The sequence below is a fragment of the Gopherus evgoodei genome, chromosome 15 (genome assembly GCF_007399415.2).
Source record: "Gopherus evgoodei ecotype Sinaloan lineage chromosome 15, rGopEvg1_v1.p, whole genome shotgun sequence".
Lineage (NCBI taxonomy): Eukaryota > Metazoa > Chordata > Testudines > Testudinidae > Gopherus > Gopherus evgoodei.
In genome coordinates, this window is record NC_044336.1 from 11,866,740 (window position 1) to 11,889,727 (window position 22,988).

The following is a 22,988-nucleotide window of genomic DNA, read 5'->3' on the forward strand; positions in this document are numbered from 1 at the left end:
TCTGTCTCCTTAAAAGAGCAGTTGGCTCAAACTTTCTTGATGGTGTGCTTGAAAGCTTAGTGGAATAGTTAGAGATTGTTTACTCATGGAATGAACCATGATGGATCTGGCACTGCCTGGAAACCAAGTGGCAAAAAACCCCAAAACAAACAAAAAATTTCTAAGGAGCAAATACTGTTAACCAAGACTGGTATCCAAATATACATTGGTGGAACAAAGGCATAAAATTGCAGGAAGTTCCATCTTTGGGAGACCTACATTTTCTGTCACATCTGAGTTCGTTCTAACAGGGTTTTTTTGTATGCTTAGCAGTAGTGGAGGCAGAACTGGACTTGTGTATCATAGCCTCAGCACTGTTTAGCCTCAGAATCCATCAGCAGCACAGATGATCTCCAACTTCCTTATCTTTCTGCAAAGCACTAGAAAAGTCCTTTAAAAACAGCGTAAGAATTATGTAATTTTTTAATTTCTGCATGCAGTGTAAGTGTGGTAGAAAGAGATCACCTAAACCTCTCCAGGTAGCTGTCTTGCAGACATTGGACTCACTATAGCTACTGCAATGGATATGACCTTTTGAAATTTTTGTCTAACTTTTTTTTATTTTGTTTTTTGGGAATTTCTTGTTTCATTTTATCTTAAAATTTTATCCATTTTTTTCTATATTTACATTTAATATAATACCTGAAATGACTATATATAAATCCCAGTACTATGCCCCAGCCCAGATAACATCTACTTCTCCATCCTCACTCAGTGACACAAACCCCATGAGAGACCATGGACCTTCCCAGTCCCTAATGCTTTCTTCTCCAGCTCTCTCCATCCCCCACCCCACCCCATATACCCAGGCACTCCTCTCTGGGTGCCCCATCCCCATTTATATATTCTCCCTCTTTCATTGAACCTCCTTTATGGAGTCCCAATACTTCAGCCTCCCCACTGGTCCAAGGAACTCCTCCCCTATTCTAGTTGCCCTGGAGCAGGAGTCGCATGCTGCCTGCAGGTGGGGTGGGAGGCCTGGGGTGGATTGCAAAGTTGAACCTGACCTGCACTCATCCACAGCAGCAGCTCCTGTCCCATGAGGCAGGGCCCGGCTTCCCTCTCAGAATGTTGCAACCTGGCACATTTGGTTGCAGCACTTCTCAGGTTTGTCTTGGTGGCCCTCTCATGATGACAGAGCAAGGGTAGGGCCATATTTGAGTGAGTGGTGTGCCATGAAAAACTGTGTATGCCATGTCAGTGCCCAGAGTGGGGAGTCAGGCCCAGACAAGGAGGACAGGAGCTGCTTCTGCAGAATGTCTGTCTAGGTTTTTTTGTTCATTTTATTTCATGGTATTTTTGGAAATGTGAAATACCTTAATTTCTAGAATGCTGTGTAAGGTTGGGAGAGCAGCTGCATGTGTCGGCATGCTCTACACATCCTGTTCTGGTGAGTTCCTGAGCCTTGTTTCAGCCACCTGCAACCATGCATAGGTCTTTTCTAAGGAGAATATGCACTAAAGTTAGGGAGGGGGGAGTTTTCTATATGGACAGAGCAGAAATATAGGCCTTCTGTCTTCCTCCACGGTCATTTTCTACCATTTAGCTCAGTGGTGCCAAATCCTTATTTTGTATTTTAAGTTGAATATACATACTGTTTGGCAAAGAAGCTGTGTTGAGATGTCAATAAGAGATTTACACAGGCTTACTCAGTGCTACCCTTGCCCTCTTAATAGTTGCAAAAATGCCCTGCCATCTCTGAAACGGAGCATATGATACTTTGGAATATTCAATCAATCTTGCCTGCTATGTTTTCATGACAAAGGAACACTGTAAACTGGAAATCCAGTCAATTAACAAAGGTTGAAAAGTAGTTTCATGTACTTCATCTATTTCTGACTCCTTTTGCAGGTTTTTGTGGTTTTGCAATTATATTTCCTTTTCTTAACAATTTTTGTCTTCATCTTTTTGCTGTGTAAAAGGCTCCAACAAAAGGAAAAATTAACTATTGGTTTACATCAGTGGCAATGGCTAAGATTTTTGAACTAATCTTTTTTTTTTAAGTTAGAGTAATCTCAAATGCTTGTAATAAGCAAAAAATCACACGTGTGATTTTTAAATTGGTGTTTCTCTAAATTTGTGATTGAATAATTTCAGAAGATTTAATGTGGTTATCCTTGAAGTTATTTAAACACATGCTGCTGTTTTTATTACAGTGGAACTGATGCCTCATCAATTTTTTTATGAAATTTTGCTTTATTTTCATGCAAATACTATAGAATAGATTTCAGAAGATAAATATATCATCTCTTCATTTTGGGTTTATTCCCCACCTGAAGTTAATTTTCTCTTCTCTGAAACCAAAACTGGTGTCCAAAGTTGAGGTGGGGAATAAAAAAAATTTTTAACTCTAACAAACAAAAACATTTTTTTATATAGTTGTTCGTTCAGTAAAGAAAGAAATACCAAAATAATAATAATTTTTCTTTTGAGTACTCTGAAAGTTTTCTGTTTAAAGAATGGATGATACCCAAGGTGTACATTAAATCATAATTATGAAGAGCTCTTGGGGGTTGCACTAATTATGCGGTTATTTTTTTTCCTTTTTATGTGTCCAAATCTTAACTGTTTTCTGTAATCTCTTAATTTTAAGTGATACCAATATGCCATCACAGTTAAAGCTTTATTTCAATATTTCTAGCATCTCTATTTTCATGGGATTTAGAAGTGTACTGTAAACTTATCTTCCTGATTAGATCATAGGACTTATCTACACAGTGACACTCAGCAAAGTTAGGACAAATCAGCTAAAATTGGCATGTTAGTGTGCATAAATATTTTGGAAATATGAAATACACTACATTTTGCTAGTCCCTAAGGTCTCAGTATAGGGCAGGGGTTCCCAAAATTGGTTCACGGTTTGTTCAGGGTAAGCCCTTAGTGGGCTGCAAGACGCTTTGTTTACCTGAGTGTCCACAGGTACGGCTGCTTGCAACTCCCAGGGGCCCTGATTCGCCGTTCCCGACCAATGGAAGCTGCAGGAAGCACCTTCATCATATTCATGCACCAAGGCCTGGATCCCAACTCTTCAGCCATTCTGACACGTTACAGCTTAAATAGTCTCTCTCCTAGCTATTGAATATTTGCTTTTATGTGAGAGGGCTTGTCTACACATGTGAACGCTACTGCCTCACATTAGGAGTTAATTAATGTACTTTCATCTAGTCCTGTTCAAAACAAGTCTAAATCAAAGTGTATTGACAAACTGCTCATGTGTCATCTGGGTCCACAAGGACAGTTAGTTTGTGGCAAGCTAGTGCAAGATAGATTCATGTTCCAGCTTGCTGCATACTGAATGTTCCTGTAGACAAGCCCCAGCGTCTCTTCATCCTACAGTAGCAGCTGTTTTTGTCAACCCAAGAAAGCCAATGAAGTGGCATCAGCACAAGGAGTGCTCCTGTGGAATGGGATGTTCCGTGTCCATGATACCATTCTCAAAATGCCATTGTAGGATCTTTACTTGGCAAAAAGAAACCCACTTAAAAGCAAAATAAGAAAAGAATCTTAAATAATAAATTTAAATTGTGTTCCCTTTTTTAAAATATAAAACAAAACACACACACTCCTGCATTTTGGCTTATGGTAGAAATGCTGTCATGGATGGAATAATGTCTGTCCTTTAAATGAGCCATTACTATTGAAATATAATTTAGGATTTGAAATGTTGATTTAGATTTTTATACCAGGTTAGAATGGTATTAATTTAACCTTTTTTTTTTTTTTAACACTTTCCTTTGAGGTAGTAACACGTAAAGGTAGGCTTGGAAGTTCAAAGTTGAGATTAAAGGGATGCTGGATAAAATTGTCAAAATAAAGCTTTACAAAACCTAAGACCATTTTGAATGTTTATATGAATTTAAGAGTGGAGCATTATGCTGGTATGGGAACCCTGTTAAACTAGATAGCTGAGGCAGTGCATATAGATCCATGTTCTTGATGACCTGGAGCAATATGTCTAAGGCTGTCAGAGGTAAGCATGACGCTGACCTGGATTTGGTTATCTTTTCTTTCTGATACAAATACATAAATTTTAAAAAAGGATTGTTTAATGGTTAATGCGTTGAGCTGGAACTTAGAAGATCTGGTTTAAGGCTTCCATGCAGCAAAGTACTTCAAATATGTGAGTAGTTCCTTGAAATCAGTTGCACTTCTTTTTTTTAAGTATGTTACTGAATTGAAGCCTCAGTACCAGTCTCTGTCACAGACGTCTTCTTTGACTTCGAGCAAGTCATTTACTTGGTCTGTTTGTTTCCTGTTAGTCAAATGGGGACAGTAGTTCCCTACCTCACACAGGTGCTGTGAGGACAACTTCATTAATGTTTGTGAAGAGCAGAGGAATTATGTGCACTGCACTACATCTCTCTCCCTGTGGTTGAGTCATTATGTGCTTCTTCGGACTCAGATTAATGGAGATTCTGCTTTACGTATTTTGTATTGATTTTTCAAGACAGAAAGTTCCATTGAAAAGGTAGTTTTTCACACCACCTCTTTTTTCAATGGCAAAAAATGTTTCATTCAGAATTTTTTCATCTACTTCTTAGGATTAGGAAGTTAAGTTTAGTTGATTTTGGATTGATCATGTAAACAAACGCCATGCATGCATGATACAATCCACATGAATATTCTGTGGAATGAATTACAATTAATTTAAATGACAAACTTCCTTTGACTGTGCTTGATAAGTGTTATAAATGGAAAACACAATGAGGGGTCACCAGCCAGTAGATTGTGATTGACTGGTTGATCATGGAGCCTCCGACAGTCAATTGCGATCTCCGGCTGGTAAAAGACTGGTGGTGCAGCAGGGCTAAGGTAGTTTCCCTGCCTGACCTGGCCCCACATGACTCCCAGAAGCGGCCATCACACTTCTGAAGCCCATGGGCAGGAGAGAGAGCAGGGATCTCCGTGCGCTGCTCCTTCCTGCAAGCACTATCGCCGGAACTCCCATTGGCAGGGAATGGGAAACTGCGGCCAGTGGAGCTGCAGTGGCAGTGCCTGCAGAGAGGGGCAGGGTGCGGAGCCATGTTTACCTCTCCCTCCCCCAGAGGGGGCGCAGGGGCGTGATGGCCGCTTCCGAGAGTGGTGTGAGGTCGGGGCAGGCAGGGAGCCTGCCTTAGTCCCGCTGTGCCACCACCTGAGGTAAGCACTGCCCAGTGGAAGCCTGCACCCCAACGCCCAGCCCTGAGACCTCTCATGGAGCCAGCACCCTGTACCCCCTGCACCCCAACCCTCTGCCCCACCCTGAGCCCCCTCACAGAGCTAGATCCCTGTATCCCTTCCTGCACCCTAGCCCAGAGCCCTGTTCTGCACCCAAACTCCTTCCTGGAGCCTGCACCCCTCAACCCCCTGACCCAGGCTCAGCCCGGAGCTCCGTCCCACACTCCAAACCCCTTGTCCCCAGCCCAGAGCCCGCACCCCCTCCTGCATCCTAATCCTCTGCCCCAGCACAGTAAAAGTGAGTGAGGGTGAGCGACAGAGGCAGGGGGGGATGGAGTGAGTGTGGTGGGGCCTAATTTTGAGTGGCTGTGGTGGGGTGGTATTAAAAAGTTTCCTATGTCTACACCCTAGATATTTTTTTTAAATTATTACTACAAGGCAATTGTCTGGCTTACTCCTTACTTGCCAAACAATAATACTTAAATTTTTGTCGTTGTTTTAGAGCTGTTTATGTTTTAGAATTGAATATAAATCAAATTATTAGGGAGGAAAGGTTTGGTCAGAATCTTAACAAATTCCAGTTTTGTAAGTTACTGTCTTTTGGTGGGAGTTTGCAAGTAGACATTCTCTTTATTTGGCATTGGAATTTTGGTTTGGAATTTTTCTTGAGAATTCTATTGGAATACTACTTGTTGGAATTTTAGAGACTACTGTTTTCGGATACTTATTTCCAAGAGGTGTACTTTGTAGCGTTAATATTATGTATATTGTTTGTCTTGTTAGATGTGACCTCATTCATAAGCTTTCCCAACACTTGTTTTAATAGGGAGAAAGAACAAGAAATTCAAGAAGAGGAACATTTGATGGAAGAAAAGAAAAAGAAAAAGCAGGAAGAAAAGAAAAAGAAGGAAGGTGCTCAGAAAAAGGTTCGTCTACATTTTTGCATTTTAGAGATGCAGTTACTTAAACACTTGTATGGAGTTGGTCCTGTGGCCTTTACTCATAGGAATTCCAGCTAGTTTGAATGAGAAGTCACATTGACTGTGTAAGAGTTGCAAGATCAGTTCTCAAGTTTTTCATGTCCTGGTTCCTCCCCTCCCCCCCACACCTCCAGCCATTTTACTACTTTTTTTTTCCCTTGTGTACAAAGTTGCTAAATATATGGATTTCATTCAATATCCATTTAAGTGGTTGGCTGAAAATTATGGCCATATATATGTTATCGGTTAATTGATTAAATCTAACTCATGTAGCATCTTGCAAATAGCACCAATGGTTTTTATGTCTTGAGAAGTTTAGAAAATAACATATTTGGTTTTTATTAGCCTATTTTAGGCTGCCCATACCCTTTCATTAAGAAGCACACGTTCAGGAGGAGCCCTGATGAGAGGAAATACTTGGGCAACATGAGAGTATCTTGGTGTAGATGAGCAGACTCGCCCCTGCAGTGCCTCCTGCCGGTGACTTCTGGGAATTAGCTCATTCCAGCTCTGGAGTGCCCTCTGCAGACCGGTGATCCACCTGTCCTCTGCCCCCTGTGTCCCTCCCAGGACCCAGTGCCCCTTTATTTGGGGTGCTACCCCCTTTGGTAGTAACCCCTTTCTCTCAGGGTCTTTGCTTCCCCAAGGAACCCCTACCCACTATCCCCACCTTGCCTCAGTATAAGGCTGCTGCCACTCATCATCTAGCCCCAACAGCCTGGGGCAGACTGCAGTATCAGCCTACTCATCACTGGCAAGGAGGGTTTGGACCTGCTGCCTTGGCCTACCCCTGGGCTGCCCTCTGCAACTCCTAGTACCCCTTGGCCTTCTGCTAAGCCGCAGCCTGGGGCTTTCCAGGCTAGAGCTCCCCAGCTCCTCAGCCTGTCCCCAGCCCTGCTTCACTCAGGTATTCTGATCAGGTCCCTGCAGCCAAGCGCATCTCCCTCTACAAACAGAGAGAGACTCCTTGCTCCTGGCTTCCCTGGCCGCCTTATAAGGCCCTGTTGCTCAGTTTGGGGCGTGGCCCCAGCTGCAGCCACTTCTCCCATTCAGCCAGTGTTTTACCTTGCCCTCTGCAGAGCTTTTCCAATCTGTTCCAGGCTGGAGTGGGTGGTCACCCTGCTACACTTGGATAATGAGGCAAGATATTAGGAAAACTTATTAAAAGTTTGCTAGAATGACCATATATAAATTGCATTTAAAATTTGAATAATTGATAAACTTTAAAAAAATTAAATTGAAATGCATAGCTCCAAATTGCAGTAGTACATGACATAAGCACTTATTCAAACATATTTAATCTGTTTAGTACAAACTCAATAATAGAATAACAAATATTGCATTTATACAGGAACTTTCCATGTAGTTTAAATGAAAGAAGAGGAAATATTAACTATTTGATACATAGATGAACAATATATTTCAATACTTGGGTAACGGCTACTGCAGTGGCATTCAAAAATAAAATCCTTGTTAAAACCTCATGTATATAGTCATTTACCTTTGTGTGAGTCTACCTATTCAGAAGTCATGCCACTAATACTTATACCAGAAACCATCCCATCATGTGTATTATAATTCATTATTAATTTGGTATTTACAATCAGTAGAATTTGTTTATCTATTAATTACATAAAAACTAATATATTAAACAGTATTTAGGTTGCAGAAGCAAGGTCTTGAAAGCTAGTAAATGCTTAGGTCACACATGCAACCTTAATTCTGCTTTGTTGTGCGCATGCATTGTGATAGACTTTAATTACATGATCACAAAATGTTTTTTTCTGAAGGAACCCTACCTCTTTCAGTGCATAGGCTGAATGATGCTCAAGGAATGAAGTAGCTGGTAAATGTTTGTATCCATCTAACTCAGTTAGCATCCCCTGCCTTAATTTTAGCGTACAGCATCCAAAGTTTGCAGTGAGCATGTAAACTGTTCATTTCCTCATGGTCTTTTTTATGGGACTCATCATAATATCTAAACTTTACTAATATGAATGAATTTTTCTCTACTTCAGGATAAGTTTTATCCCCATTTTACTGATGAGGAAGCTAAGGCCTGGTCTACACTAGTCCTATTATTTTTGAATTAGCCAAGTTAATTCGGTTAAAAAAAAAATTCCGTCCACATCACCAAACGTTTTTTTCAATTTAAAGGGCTCTTTAATTTGATTTCTGTACTCCACCTCGGCAAGTGGAGTAGCACTTAAATCGAGATTGCAATCCCCGGTTAAAGGTATTGTGGATGCAATTTGATGTTATTGGCCTCCGGGAACTATTCCAGAATGCTCCCTGGTGACTGCTCTGGACAACACTCTCAACTCTGATGCACTAGCCAGGTGGGCAGGAAAAGCCCTGGGAACTTCTGAATTTCATTGCCTGTTTGGTCACCATCAGCATAGGTGACCATACACACAATCCACCATCATAGGCAACCATGCAAAGTCTACCATCACAGGAGATCATGCAATCCCGGATTGGCAGATGAGCTCCAGCATGGTCCGAATGGGAGGTACCGAATCTCATCGCATGTTGGGGAGACGAGTCTGTTATGGCAGAACTACGTTCCAAAAGAAGGAACACAAATATGTACGCTAAAGTTTCCAGGGCCATGACGGAAAGGGGCTACTCCAGGGACACAGAGCAGTGTTATACAAAAATCAAGGAGCTCAGGCAAGCATACCAAAAAGCCAGGGAGGCGAATGGGTGCTCTGGGTCACAGCCCCATACATTCTGCTTCTGTTATGAGCTGCATGCAATTATGGGAGGGTGACATCATCACTACCCCACCACTGTCCGTGGACACAAGGGAAGAGTTGCACAGAGCGAGGAGGAAGAGTCATTGGAGGACAAAGAGGAGGAGGAGAAGGACAGTGCACAGGCAGCAAGTGGGGAATCCCTTTCCCCCCCATCCAGGAACTATTCTTAAGGCTGGAGCCTCCCCCCACTCCCAAGGTGGGCTCCCGGACCATGACCCTGGTGAGTGAGAGCCTGATTGAAGCCACGCGGGGAGTGTAGGGGGGGAACCCAACCATGCTGCACTGTTCGTGTTTAGTTTAAAGAGCTCATCCCTGCTCAGAGCCTCATCAGAGCCACTTAGGGTGGGGGATGTTGTGTGAAGCGATCATCCCAGAGAGCCCGCAGGCCCTCCTTTTATATGGCAAACCCCCCCAGGCATTGCTTGCCATGGGAAAGGGGGCCCAGCAGTTTGAAAGCATTGAAATGACTGTAGAAGAAGCAGAACCCCGCATGCCCCTAGGCTGCCTGCAAGCTAAATTCTGTTGCCCGGCCGTGTGTGATGGCTTACTCACACCAAAGTGTCCCCTTTGTTCTCTGAAATGTATCTTTTAAAATACTACCCTCCCCTTTTCTCCTCCCACGGGTGCAAATGTTTCAGCATGGCCCCTATCTACTCCATCCCAGAGGCTGGTCCAGATTAGAAGGTGGAAAAAATGAACTCAGGATGACATGTTCGCCAAGTTCATGCATTCCTCCCGCAGTGATAGGGCTCAGCTGAATGTGTGGAGGCAAAAAATTGCAGAGTCCCTTTAAGCATTACAGGAACTCGAAGAGAGGAGACACGTGCGCGATTAGAGCAGGCAGGACGCTGTGGTCAAGCTCATGGGGGAGCAAACTCACATGCTCTGCTGTATGGTGGATCTAATGCGGTAAAGGAAGCAGGACCACAGACTGCCACTGCAGCCCCTGTATAACCGTCCTCACTCCTCCCCAAGTTCCATATCCTCCTCACCCACATGCCCAAGAACACGAGAGCGGAGGCTTCGGGGACCCACACACAACCTCAGAGCATCACCCAAGCAGCAGAAAGCTGGCATATGCAAACTTTCTGGACTTGTCCTTTCCTCCTCCTCCACCTCCCTAACTCAATTACCGCCCTGCCCCCCAGGTCTGCCTTTGGATTTCTCTCAATGTGCAACAAATAATAAAGAACAGTTTTTAAACAATTTTGACTTTATTTCCTTTCAAATATATATATATAGATATAGATATAGATAGATAGGGAGCAGGTAACTTCAAGAGAAACAAACACAACGGTCACACCGTACCCTGGCCAGTCATGAAACTGGCTTTCAGAGCTTCTCTGATGTGCAGCTCGCCCTGTGGCGCTTTTCTAGTCACCCTGTTGTCTGGCTGTGCGAAATTGTCCGCCAGGCGATTTGCCTCAACCTCCCAGCCCGCCATAAATGTCTCCCCCTTACTCTCACAGATATTGAGCACAAAACAAGCAGCAATTACAATTGGAATATTGGTTGTGTTGAGATCTAACCAAGTCAGTAAACTGCGCCAGCGCGCTTTCAAATGTCCAAAAGCACATTCTACCACCATTCTGCACTTGCTCAGCCTATAGTTGAACTGCTCCTTACTACTGTCCAGGGTGCCTGTGTACAGCTTCATGAGCCATGGCATTAAGGGGGAGGCTGGGTCCCCGAGGATAACTATAGGCATTTTAACATTCCCAACAGTAATTTTCTGGTCTGGGAAGTAAGTCCCTTCCTGGAGCTGTTCAAACAGACCAGAGTTCCTGGAGATGCGAGCGTCATGCACCTTTCCTGGCCATCCCACGTTGATGTCGGTGAAACGTCCCTTGTGATCCACCAGTGCTTGCAGCACCATGGAAAAGTACCCTTTGCGGTTTATATACTGGCCACTCCGGTGTGCCGGGGCCAAGATAGGAACATTCCGTTTATTGCCCCGCCGCAGTTAGGGAACCCCAGCGCATTAAAGCCATCCACAATGGTCTGCACATTACCCAAAGTCAATACCCTTGATAGCAGCTGGTCAATGATTGCATTGGCTACTTGCAGCACAGCAGCCCCTACAGTAGATTTACCCACTCCAAACTGATTTCCGACTGCCCAGTAGCTGTCGAGTGTTGCAAGCTTCCATAGTGCTGTGGCCCCTTCTCAACTGTGAGGGCTGCTCTCATTTTGGTGTCTTTGCGCTTCAGGGCAGGGGACAGCAATTGACAAAGTTCCATGAAAGTGTCCCTACGCATACGAAAGTTTCGCAGTCATTGAGAATCATCCCAGACCTGCAACACTGTGGTCCCACTGGTCTGTGCTTGTTTCCCTGGCCCAGAATTGGCATTCCATGGCATGAACCAGGCCCAATGCCACCATGATCTCCCAATTGCCACATGCCATGCTTCTAGGAACATCTGTGTCCATGTCCTCATCAGTATAGTAATCGCACTGTCATCGCTTCCTCGCCCGGTTTTGCAGGTACTGCACATACTGCTAGATAATGCGTGAGGTATTTACAATGGTCAAAACTGCAGCAGAGATCTGAGCGGGCTCCATGATTGCTGCGCTATGGCACCTGCATGGGTAATCCTGGGAAAAGGGCACGAAACGTAGGAGGCCTGTTTAGTTCAAGATAGCCGATAAAAGGCGGTAAATGGTTGTCTTCTGTAGCTTTCATGGGGTTGGGAAGCTTGCTAGAGCCGCAAGAGCGGGAGAGTAGAGTTTGCGGCTGAAGTGTGAGCAGAGTTTCCGGCGGAAGCTGTGCGGCTCAGGTCACGATGGCCGAAAAACAGCGGGGAATTGTTGCCTTCTATAGCTTCTACGGGAGCCCAGGACAGATAACATGGAAAAATTAGCTAGCGGCGCAAGAGCGGGAGAGCAGAGTTTGCAGCGGAAGCTGTGCTGCTAGGTTCATGGTAGCTGAAAAAAGTGGGAAATGGTTAGATAAAAGAGTAGATAGAAAGATGAGAGGACTTGTGAGGTGGATGCACAGAGCCAGGATGCAGGTGGTTCACTGTCTGCTGGCAGTATGGCATCTGCCATAGCTTTCATGGAGGGAGGAGCAAGTGATGGCACACACCCAGAAACACCCGCAAGAATCTTTTTGCTCCATCATTCACTGGGAGCTTAACCCACAATTCCAATGGGCGGTGGGAATTGTGGGATAGCTTCCCACAGTGCACCGCTCTGACATTCGATGCTAGCGTCAGTACTGTGGACACACTCTGTTGAATTCACATGCTTTAGTGAGGATACACAACACTGAATGTATAAAATTGCTTCCAAAAATTCAAATTGAATAAGTTTGAATTAATTTCATATTCTAGATGTACCCTACGACAAAGACTTGCATGAGGCCATACAGTTGAATCAATGATCTAGGAGTCAGAGGGTCCTGAGTTCTAAGCCTGGACTCATTACTTCTGACCACACTACTGTATTGCAAGAGGTACTAAGCATCCACAGTTCTAATGACTTCATTTGCAATTGTGACTGCTCAGTATTGCTGCATTTCCAGCCCCAAGGTGAGTATCAAATTGGGCACCTAGAAAATGAGGAATTGCACAATAATGAAATTTTGGTTAGTGACTTACTCAGCCTTATATGTGACTGTGGCATAGGCAGGGACTGAGCTGATTTTTCTTCTGTGTGCAATCACCTCCTTTAATTACAAGACCATTCTTTCTCTCCCTGCAATTCCCTTCCAACTTCTAGGGCAAATGAGGCAGGAATCCTACAGTCTTGCTTATTACGCAGCACTGAATCTCTTGGTGACCACTGTCCATCTTGTGCACTGAAAGAAACAGGACTCTTGTGGGAAAAAATGTTACGTAATTAAAAACTGTATCTCAATGCATATGCAAAAGGGAGGCGGTTTAAGGTTGCCTGGGCAACCTACATTCTGTCATTTCCTAAATTGGGTGTTTGACTTTGCAACCTAAATAAGATTGTTTTAACAGGTTGTTTAATAAAATTTCCAAGCATTTTAAAAATAAAAATAAAAATTATATGCTAGCATAACATCCCCACCATGCATCACTGGCAGTGTTTGAACCCTGAATCCTCAGCACAGCCTCAGATACAGGACTATTTCCTTCAGCTAGTAGCAGGAGATTGCTGTTGTGTTATCCTGGGGGAAGGAATGAGTCACTGAGTTCACATGTGTTTGGGGGAGCTCAGCCTGTTTCTCTCCCCTTCTCCCAGATATGGGGAGTTCCTTCCCCATATAAAGCAGGGGAAAAGAGCCTGGAGCTGCAGGTGCAGGTGTCCTGCAAAGGAGACCATCTTGTATGTCTTTGTCTCTCTCAGCGGCTGTCCGCTCTGAGGATTCTGAGTGAAGAGAAGCTGCTGCTTTCTGGCTTTGGTATGAGCCTAGATTTAAATTAGAATGTTCATATACATTTATTATTTTGGAATGCTGCTTACATTTTTCCTGAGGAAAGCAAGCAGTGGAAGGAAAATGGAGATTTTGACAAGTTTTTATATCTGACAAACCTGAATTGAATATAATGGGACAAAGAAAAGGCATTTATCTGGCCTTGTGGCTTTCTCTTTGCTAAATGTTGAACATCTGCTGGAAACAACAGGAGTGTTGCAACCTTTTCTGAAAAGTTCTATGAATCTTTTATAATGGGAAGTGTTAATCATCCTAAATATAGGGATTTCTAATAGCTCCCTTTATAATACATTATTATTACATATCCATGATGGGTAGAGTAGCATAGTTTTTTGCCATGTATTCTAGATAGACTCATACTATTATAAATAACAAAAATATGGGATATGTTGATAATCCCAGAGCAGTGCCAATAAATCCTCATTACCCCATACACCATTAATGGTATTGTTGTGTATTTTTACATAGGAAAAACAATAGTACTTTTTTTAATTCTCCACTTGCAAAGCCAGAATACTTAATTCTCAAGAGTCCAACTTCACAGACATCTAGAAGAAAGAGAAATATATATTAGAAACCTCTGAAATAGCCTTCCTGTCGATCATATTGCATTTTTAAGCTCCAGGGTTTCATAATATCTTATGGAAACATGTGAAGTATCTTATTGGAAAGAGGGATACCTAGCTCCCTATTGTATGTATCTCTCATTCTTGGACTCTGGATCATTAAATTGGGCTGTAAATAGTCATTCTTCTGGGACTGAGTACAGCCAGTCATTGGCTTCAAGGGAGGAAAGAAGCTTTTTTCAGCACTTCTATTTTATTTTTAGAAGTGGCAGATTGAATGGTGTCCTGAGGTTTGGAATGTTGAAAGTAGTCCTGATTAGATGGATTAGTGAGCAGAATACAGATAAAAAGGCAGTCAAGGGTGTGCAAGGTAAATTGCACTAATCTCTTGATTCTTAGTTTATTAATTGGCTAGCATACTACATATTAATTGGATTTATAATTGCTATAAATACAGATGTGTACACAAACATTCCTGCACACTATGCTGCCCACTATAATAGTTCAGTGAACATTATTATGTAGAAACTTTTCAGAATGGGGCAAAGCTGCCTTGAAAAAGCTACTTTCTTGTGCTGTGTACTTCATCTCTGAAAATGGGACTTCCAGACTTTCGATTTGCTTCAGCCCAAACAAATATTTAGATAAGTCAACTTCACACATTGTCTATGTCTTTAATAAAAAAACAAACAAAAAATCCAGACTTTCATATTTCTCAAATCCTATATTGCAGCGGAGCTCTTGCATTTGGTTTTGAATTATTTTCATGCTACAACGATGTAAAGATTTTCCCTTCTGAGTTTTATAGATATTGCCATTAATAATTATATGGATATTTTGGAGAGTTATCTGTAGTCTCTTATTTGCTAAATTTGAAGTAAATATCAACTGGGATACAGCTTTGATGTTAACCTTCATAACAAAGTTAGTGATGCTAACTTCAGGTCACTAAGAGCATACCTAAATAGGGTTAAATTTAAAGTAGAAAGAAAGTTGTGTCACAGTACTGTAGTCCTAGTAAGATATTACCAGGTTTCTTCTGAAGCAGGAACTCAGCATTCAATGAATTTTTCTCCAAGAGAGGAAATTTTAAAGGGTCAAGGGTACAGACCTATATTCTTGATATAACTGCAATAAAAAGTGTCTAATACTGACCAGTATTTCTGACTTCTTTTTTCTTTCAGGCTGCTGAACAAAAAACCAAAGGTAAACTAATACTTATTCTCTTTTTGTGAAATATTTGATGTTTGAGTTTGTTTATAATGCATTTCTGATTTTACCATAAAGTATGCTCAGTGAGGGGAGCGATAGCTCAGTGGTTTGAGTATTGGCCTGCTTAAACCCAGGGTTGTGTGTTCAATCCTTGAGGGGGCCACTGAGGGATCTGGGGCAAAATCAGTACTTGGTTGTGCTAGTGAGGGCAGGGGGCTGGACTTGACTTTTGGAGTCCCTTCCAGTTCTATGAGATAGGTGAGGGGTTTTTTTAGGACATTTTCTAGTGTATTTTCCACAGACTTGTGGGGGTTGTCTTCAGTATAATACTTCCTGTGGGTGTATTTGCTATTTTTTTTAAATATAAAAGGCATCTAGCCTATGGTTTAGATGTATGACTTGATCACTATCAACTACAAAATCACAACATATGTTGCTCTGTTTAGTAGTAGTATAACTTAATAATAATATTAGGAGATATAGCAATCTCCTAGAACTGGAAGGGACCTTGAAAGGTCATTGAGTCCAGCCCCCTGCCTTCACTGGCAGGACCAATTACTGATTTTTGCCCCAGATCCCTAAGTGACCCCCTCAAGGATTGAACTCACAACCCTGGGTTTAGCAGGCCAATGCTCAAACCACTGAGCTATCCCTCCCGCCTAATAATAATAATAATTAATAATAATAATAGGTATATCTCCCATTATTATTATCTCCTAGAACTTAGGGAGCCTAATGTGGAGGCAAATGTGACTTTTTTTTTTCCTTCAAATTTTTAGTGGTCATCTAATGAAAGTGGAGTGGGATAATTTTAAACTGTTAAGCATGCATTAAGACTTTCTGAAGCTGTCTCTTGGTTGATTTAACTAGAAAAATTATTTATCTCCTTAATTACTTTGAATAGATTTAAAATTAATATTTTCCCTTTAAAGATAAAGTCTTTGCATCATTCATCAGTTTTGGATCTTGTGCTTGGTGCAAGAGCTCTCAAGATTTAAGACTATTGGGCAGAGGCAGTGAGACTTGTGTAATGAGCTACCTTCCTGCAAATGCTTAACAGCCCAGACTCCTACCTCTGCTTGCTTTGGAACCTTCCAGTTAGACCATTCTTGAGCATAGTCAGTGAATAAACTTCACATGGGAGTGCACTTCTTCATTTTGGTTATTCAACCCACATGCAGCCTCCCTTGCCTTCTGCTCAGGTCCTGTTCTTATGTGATTTGGGAGACCTTGTGGCTGTTGTGTTACCACTGGTTCAGAAGCACTAATATGGCACCTTTTTCTGGAGTTGTTGGAGAAATATCTGGTGTGGCTGTACCCACTGGGGCAGGCACCAGGCCACTGATCCCAGCTGCTGCTTTCGTCGCTGTGGTTCCTGGTAGAGTCCTGTGGTAGACTGAGAATCCTTGCTCAGTAAGTATCTTTAGAGATGGAGAAATTAATTGCATTGTATTTCTGTTTCCTTCAAGATACCTTTTTGGACTCCCACTGTTTATGTCAAAAGCCTTGTAGCACAAGCCTCAGGAGTGAAAATCCTGCAAGGTATCTTCAGAAAAGCAAAATAATAAGGAACGTGACTTCCAATATAATAATAGGTGTTCACAAAGCTCTACAGCAGACCAGAATTCTGTCCCAATGAAGTTAGAGAATAGTCACGAGTGGATACAGTACCTCCATAAACAAATACTGTGAAGGGAATATAATGGGGTTCTGTCATTGTAAGTAGAATACCTAGTGGACCAAGTTTGTTTTCCAAGAGTAAAGCACTTGAGTCAGGGTGGATTGATTTTAAATCAATGCAGTTTGATTAAATCACCAATTTTAATGCTGATTTGAATCAGTATGCAAGAATTGTTTAGTTTTTTGGATTTATACTTTTCAGTTATTTTCTGAACAAAGGTTGATTCTTATTAGTTGATGATACGTGTTGATTTGCAACTAAACATATTCTTACCCTAAATCCGGGGCGTCTTTTTGCTAATCAGGGTATACTATGTCTATATACATTTATTTAAAACCTTATATAGCGTATGTTGCATGTATTCAGATTCTTAATTTTGACATTTTTAATATTAGAAAATGATGAATGATACATTTCTTAAATTGATTAATTTTGTTTCTTGTGATGCAAGTCTGTTTAGATGGAAATTCAAACAAATGCACAAATAGCATTTTAATTTTATTAAATAAAGCTACTTTAAAAGTCTGGATTCTCATGATTTTTTCCCCACAAAACATGTTTTGTACATAATGCTAGCTGATATATTAAAGGCAGTATTGTCTGTAATTAAAGCAATTACTGATTGTTTTTAGTCACCATGTCTTTCAAGATTTTAGAACTAGTCTATCTCACCCTTTCATATCTAGTTTTCAGTCATAAAATGAAGGCAGAAAACAAACTGTCATGCTTTTTGAGCTCCCAATCGATTTCTTATCTTTTACTGAACTAGTCATTGAACTGAACTAGCTGAATAAACTGAAATAAAGAAATTATTATCTCTGCACATGCAGAAGAGGCTGATGCTATCAAAAGCTGGTTTAGCACATCAACTAATTTTGGTTCCAGGTGTTTAGCCAGTGACTTCCACCAGTTCAGTGGCTTGACTTCCTTTAAAATTTGACAGCAAACGTACTGCTTAATCTTGTTTTGTTTTTTTTGTATTAAATTAAAATGATTTTAATAGATTATAATTTTTTGGCTTTTAAAATAGATTGTCAGTTTAAAAGTTTTAAATTAAATAGGTTGCTTTTTTAAAAATAGACCTGCATTTAATTTAAATAAAACTTCATATTTTTGATATTTGTAATTATTGATTTTCCCCTGCTAGATCTGATTTTTGGACATTCTGATAGTGTGGGGCATCAAGAATGCAGGCGCTAGTATGGGTGGGTAAATGAGAAAGGAGCTATTGGAAGACAGGTTTGGGTGGACCAGGAAGTGTGGCATGATCTGTAGGAGATGATGAGGGTTGAGATGTAGGCAGTTAACAGATTTGCATTTGCCTTGAAAGTGAAGAGGTGCTTGTATTTCATCCAGTGTGGTAATCTGGATAGGGGAGACATAGTTGTGGAATAAAGTGGGTCTTCAAAACAGTGTTCTGGATGGAAATAGAAAGGGTGCATAACCCAGAAATGCAGGACAAATTAGACAAAAAATTCAGTGTAAAATATTATTTTATCTTGGTTCTTATGGTAGCATTCTACCCTATATTCTTTCTTGCCCTTTTAATTCATTCATCAAACAGTTGTGTATTATATGTTTAAAAGCCACTGTCTGAGACATCATATATTGAGAAAAAAGAAAATATTAACACAGTTGAAAAAACTGAATGTCAGTATCAAAAAGATTGTAGCTGATAACTATTTCTGTGTTCTCCCCACACTACTTCCTACTAGATGTGTTGCACCTTCTTCTTCAGTGGCAGTTAAAAACACCAGCGCTTAACACTACCTACATCTTTTGGCATCTTCAGGGACTTTTTCCATCTTGCTAAGACTCCTTTTACTTACAAACATCATATTAGCAGCAGTTGTTTAATTTTCTCTGACTTAAATGACAGGAGTAAACAAGAAAGAATAAGACATTCAAATTGCTGTTGTGATTATATAGGCAGAGTTGTTCTATACTATTTCTTCCTGTTCAATTGCTTGTTCTAATGGGAACAGAAGAGTGCTTTGAATATTTAGGCACCTTCTTGCCCTACCAAAGTAGCAGCTGATCTGATGCAGTTCACCTCGGAAAGGCGAAGGAAGTTTCTCCCACCGAAACTGGGCAGAGGAGCATAAATCTGTGATATTGCATCAAGAAACACCACAGAACTGACCAAGGCGGCAAGTGACTTGCTTTTCTAGTCTGTTAATTTGCCATTAGCAAATCAAGAACTGAAGAAAATGTCTTAGAAGACACCCATATGATGCAGAAAGTGTCCTTCACAGAACAGTCCAGAACATGGTTTGACTCTTGAAAGTTAATGTAGTTGTCTAGATGACACACCAGAATTAAAAAGTTAATGCTTTCAAAAGCTGTACCTGCTTAGACCCTCCTTAGATAGAGATGTGGCAGACAGTAAGGTGTTACTACTGTCCTTGAGACACTTTAGAGACTCCCTTTAGGCATTACTCTGCAGAGGGCAAACTACCTGCTGTCAAACTGAAGATGTATCTAGTGTGGTCTAATAGGGTCTGGTACTAGTCAATATTTTCACTAATGACTTCGGTAATGGAGTGGAGAGTGTGCTTATAAAATATGTGAATACTATGAAGCTGGGAGTGCTGGCTGGCATTTTGGAGGACAATTTTGGAATTCAAAATGACCGTGACAATTTGGAGAACTGGTCTAAAATCAAAGATGAAATTCAGTGATGGCAAAGGCCGAGTACTACACTTAGGAAGGAAAAATCAAATGCATAAAAATGAGGGGTGGGGAAGCACAGGCCAGGCAGTAGTACTGCTGAAAAAGATCTGAGGAGTTATAGCGAATCACAACTTGAATATGATCAACAATGTTATGCAGTTGCAAAAAGGGCTAATATTCTGGGGCATATTAATAGGAGTGTCATATGTAAGACATGAAATGTAATTGTCGTGAGGCCTCAGCTAGAGTACTGTGTCCAGTTTTGAGCACCGCATTTTAAGAAAGACATGGTCAAATTGGAGTCCAGAGGAGAGTAACAAAAATAAGAAGCTTAGAAAATATGACTATGAGGAAAGATTAAAACATGGCCTGTTTCTTTTGGAGAAAAGAAGATTGAAGGGAGACCTGATAAGTCTTCAAATATGTTAAAGGACTGTGATCAATTATTTCTCCATGTCTGCTGAATGTAGGACAAGAAGTAATAGGATTAATCTGCAGCAAGGGAGGTTTAGGCTAGATATTAAGAAATTCTTTCTAACTATAAGAATAGTTATTACTGGAATAGGTTACCAAGGGATGTAGTGTAGTCCCCTTGATTTAAGAACAGGTTAGACAAACATGTGTCAGGGATGGTCTAGATCAGTGGTCCCCAACCTTTCTGTGTGGCGGGTGCTGGATGACTAGCCGCCAAGGAGCGTGGCCACGGGACAAGCCACCGCCTAAATGCTGCCAAGAAGCGGCAACACCAAGAAGCATTGCCGCCGAACTGCTGCCGAGAAGTAGCGTCAACAAGAGGTGTTGCCGCCAAAATGCTGCTGAAAATCAGTGTCGTTTCGGCGGCGTCGCTTCTTGATGTTGTCCCTTCTCAACGGCATTTTGGCAGCTGCTTATATGGCAGCCAGTAGGCGGCGCACATAGATGCCCCTTTGGGCGCCATGGTGCCCGTGGATACCGTGTTGGGGACCCCTGGTCTAGATACACATGGTCCTGCCTCAGAATAGGGGGCCAGACTAGATGACTTCTCAAGGTGCCTTCCATCCCTGCATTTCTAGGATTCTTTTCTTAAAAAAAAATATCGCTAGTATTTGTGGCTCTTGAGAAATGCTTGCACTCAGTATTTTAATCTCTCCCTTAATTGAAGGCAAGTCACTTCGGGGAGGTCACTACAGAAACAGGCTTCTCTGCTGAGGATACCATACCATACTTGTTTTCAAGTGATTTTTTAACACTAGAGAATGTTAACTTGAGCATCCTATATGACTTCAGCTGCCATGGCAGCCTCTTCTGTGAACTGTCTTTGTGATTAAGTCAAGTCCCAAACCAAGTGCTAGTTTTAGGAAAGCCCTGATGTGCATCCATGCAACAGTAATACTAGAATTTCGCAATAGGTATAGGACCTGTAGGCCATTAACTATTATACAAATTAATATTATGCAGTTTAGCACCATTTTTATGGAACAATGCCTTGCATGGTATTCAGTGGTTTCTAAAAGCACTGACATCCTGACAGTCTTGTAAAACAATCAGTTATATTTTCTTTCAACTTCAAACGTTTTTGGTGAATAAACATCAAAACTATTCTATTCAAATGGTCCGCAGTCGTTTTAGTATGTCATTAACTTTCCAGGCAGGCGAGAATGGAAAAAGTACATTACCTAGTAGCTGTAATTGCAAAAGTAGCAAATATCCTTAGTAATATGAGTGTCTCGGTTTCCCTTCAGCCACAGTCTCAGTGGCAATATTTGATATAGCCTCTTCTTTTGCCTGTATCTCTGCCATTCCTGGTATTCAATAGAGATGCATTTCTGCGCTTGGAAAGTAAGAGTTAATGGAGTATTCGTGTTGTGTAGCTGTAATTGCTGAAATCTGTAGGCAGCAAACCAAAACCACGGGCAAATTCATTGCAGTTTCTAATATCACATACATGCATGAGGAAAGTATATCTACCAATAGGATATTTATAATGGAATCTGCTGATGGTGGTGTTGGTAGACAGTATGGGACTCTGAAAATCCTAGGCTAACATAACTTCCTATTTGCTTTGCTTTTGCAAACCATTTGTCATTCAGTCTCATTTTGATGCCAATCTTGGAATATGTTTTAACATTACAGTATGGCTTTTGGTCACAAGTTAGTCAATTGAAATGTATCATAGTCCAGTGTCAACACTTGTCATGGAAAACTGCTACAGGAATGTTGAGTGAAGTGATACACTCTGTGTTGTGTGAAGCATATTTATATCTGTTGGCGTACTGCATCTTACTGTGTCAGCCAAAACCTGTTGATAAAGATGGTGGGAAATGACAGACTCTGTGGCTGCCACTTAGCTGGATGAACGAGTGAGTCTCCATGTGTCAGGCAAACTGTATGCAGGAGTTTCTCATCCATTTTCTTTTCCCAACACGCAGGCAGGCTTCACCAGTTCTTCTTGTATTACTGGAAGATGGGGCTTCTCTTGAGGCATTATGTTTCTTCCAGGTCTCGGCAGAGCTCCAGAATGACAGACCAGGGAAGATAAAGGAAACTTACTCTAAGAAGAAGCCAGGAAAGAAGGGCCAGATAATACCTCTTCCCTGCAATATTAGGCATTCTGTGCATTTTCCCTATCCAGTCCTTCTACCTTTACTCGTGGGGGAATTCTGTGCCAAAAATTAAAAATTCTGCGCATAGTGTATTAAAATTCTGCAAAATTTGGCATATTTTATTTGTCAAAATAACACAATATAATTATGCCAGTTTCAATTATTTTGGTAATTTTTTTCAAAATACCTGTCAGCAACTGTGTCTGTAACAATGCAGACAAAGATTCAGGAAATGTTTCTTGACAAATAGATTCCTTACTAGGTATATTAATACAGAACTCTGAGTAATAATTCATTTAAAATACAATACAGAAACTATTTCCTGTAACCCTCCGAAGCAGAGCAAGGGCTTGGGGGACTCAAGGGTATTGGAGGAGCTGAAGGAGAGGGAAGTAATTGCTGAGAAGCAGCCTGGGTGTGAACTTGGAGGGTTGTTGGGTGTGGGTGGGAGAAGTATGGAACAGAGGGTCATTGGGGGGCAAGAAGGGATTGTTCAGGAACCTCCACCATGCAAAGCCTGGCTGATCCCTAGCCTCTCATTCAGGCACATCTGCCCCTGTGCCCATGTGTCCTTCACCTCCATTCAACAACCCCTCCTCCCCCCCATGTATCCCTGCATCCCCCTGCCCCAAGGAACCCTGCACTCAGCCACTCCCCTCCCCATCCCCATGTGTCCCTGCATGCCTACTTCCATTCAGCCCCCACCCGTCTGTCCCCTCCACTAGCATTTTTGAACCCCAGTCTGTGAACCCCCAGGAGCCCCATGTGCCCCACCCTGTCTGGTGTCCCCATTCCTCCTGACCCAGTCCCATGGGCAGGGTACTGTGAGGCAACCTCTTTCTATTCCCTATCTGCGGCTGGGGCTGCTCCTGCCCAAGAGCAGTTGCTCTCTGCTCTGGCATCACAGCATCCCCTGGTGGGTGAACGGAGTAACTGC

The 22,988-nt window shown here is 41.8% G+C and overlaps 1 protein-coding gene across 1 annotated transcript in view; it reads left to right on the top strand.

Annotated features, from left to right (window-relative positions):
* The window catches only part of TNRC6C (trinucleotide repeat containing adaptor 6C), a 238,841-nt gene that overhangs the window by 19,758 nt on the left and 196,095 nt on the right, over nucleotides 1–22,988 (top strand). Inside the window, 2 exon segments of the mRNA XM_030534098.1 lie at nucleotides 6,023–6,122; nucleotides 15,088–15,109. Coding sequence (XP_030389958.1) covers nucleotides 6,060–6,122; nucleotides 15,088–15,109 — 85 coding nt within the window. The 5' untranslated portion in view covers nucleotides 6,023–6,059.